General features: G+C 35.6%; 1 protein-coding gene across 1 annotated transcript; it reads right to left on the bottom strand.

The window, feature by feature from the left end:
* Positions 1-1,388, bottom strand: TSG101 (tumor susceptibility gene 101). The gene is made up of 3 exons (XM_011308221.1): positions 1,131-1,388; positions 700-1,058; positions 1-553 (listed from the first exon to the last, which is right to left on the bottom strand). The coding sequence occupies exons 1-3, from the start codon at positions 1,377-1,379 to the stop codon at positions 367-369; spliced, it is 795 nt and encodes a 264-aa protein (XP_011306523.1). The 5' UTR covers positions 1,380-1,388; the 3' UTR covers positions 1-366.
* Positions 1,389-1,631: the final 243 nt, after the last annotated feature.

The raw sequence follows: 1,631 nt of genomic DNA on the forward strand, positions 1-1,631 counted from the left end.
TTCATCTGAACCGCAAAGTGATTACCTCTGGACTTTATATCTTCCTTTGATGTATTGTCACATTCCACGAATACCGTAAACATTACGAATTCATTAATTCATCAATTCGATTAATAAAAAGGTTTATTTTATATTCTGCAATGATTGTAATTAATGCTACTGGAGGTTTTATCATCAATTTCTTTATTATTCAACTAATACATAAAATGAAACAATCATATTTATTACAGTAGACGATTTTGCTTATCTAAATACATTGTTCTTCATTATTAGTAAAATAGTGTACACGATAAAATATGAGTTTGCAGCAAGTATTTATCTTCAACAGTAGGATAATCATTCATTTTTTATATTATTCATGTATAATCAACCGGCAAGACCCGCTTTTTGCCTGCAGCGTAGCATCAGTGCTCGTAGCATAAATTGTCGACGAGATAATTGACGAACTTGTTTGAGAAATACGTCAAGATCTATGGAGCCCTGTCGAAGACCTTCTCCGAGGTAATAAATTGCATCTTCTGTGGCTGCCTCTTCAGCGAAAGCATTTAACATTCTGAAAATAGAAAAAAAATTATCATTGACCTTGCAGGATATTTCAATTATGGGTTTCATAAATTATGACTTTCTTTAACTCTTGTGAAGATGACTTATAGTTACTTGCAAAATTAAAAATGTTAAATTTTTGATTTGATAACGTACTGTTTATATAAAGGTGCAATAGTAGTTACAGCTTCATCAACATCAATGGATTGATTCTCTGAAAGTTTTGCAATTTCCCTTTCAAGCTCAGTCTCCTTGTCCTGGAGGATATTAACATTTTTGTCCAATTCCTGCTTCTCTTTCTGTAATTTATTGAACAAATCCGTGAGTTTCGATGAGCCATTTGTAAGTTCTTGTTGGGTACGACGAAGAGTCTCCAGTTCTGCCTGCAATTGTGAGTGTTGTTCGATTAATCTTCTACGCAGTTTGTCACCAACTGCTGATATCAATGAAGCTCGTATATGCTCTTCTGTGATTGTATCGGAATTCCCACTATTCATAGCTGGCATTGGTGGTGACTGCAAGATAAATTATGAAAAATTATGATCTCAGAATTGAGAATTGATTGAATGAGAAAATTCAAGACTTGCCGGCTGCTTGGCTGGGGGATATGCTGCAGGTGAGTAAGGACTAGGTGGATATCCACTGGTCGAGTACGAGGGGAAGCTGGGGTAGCCTCCAAAACCAGAAGCACTAGTTGAAGGATAAGGTGGCGGCATCCCACCTCCATACGGAGGATTTTGTACAAAATGCGGATAAGGATTCATAGATGTTGCGTTCATTTCCCCTCCAGGTAGTGGGATGAATGCTGCAGGATAATTCAGACATGTCAACATCATATGTAACTGTATGCTAGTGATCCCCTGCTACTCTTCATGACCCCATAATTATTTCTTTTCACCAATTTGCCAAAAATCGATAAGCTTTCAACATAAATTTATAGTAAATTTCTCTATAAACATAAATAAACTGATGAAACATAAATATAAACGATATTAACAGTATCTAGATGGATATTGTTAATGAAGATACAAGCGAAAGGGTAAGTAGCTTATGACGAAGATGAGAGTAATGAGTCATTACACTCATCA

This window comes from Fopius arisanus, unplaced genomic scaffold, assembly GCF_000806365.1.
Source record: "Fopius arisanus strain USDA-PBARC FA_bdor unplaced genomic scaffold, ASM80636v1 scaffold00058, whole genome shotgun sequence".
Lineage (NCBI taxonomy): Eukaryota > Metazoa > Arthropoda > Insecta > Hymenoptera > Braconidae > Fopius > Fopius arisanus.

Coding starts and splice junctions, on each gene's coding strand:
- TSG101 (XM_011308221.1), bottom strand. CDS start 1,379: ATGATGTTGACATGTCTGAATTATCCTGCAGCATTCATCCCACTACCT. Junction 1,059..1,130: donor ATCCCCCAGCCAAGCAGCCG/GCAAGTCTTGAA, acceptor TTTATCTTGCAG/TCACCACCAATGCCAGCTAT. Junction 554..699: donor ATTGCACCTTTATATAAACA/GTACGTTATCAA, acceptor TTCTATTTTCAG/AATGTTAAATGCTTTCGCTG.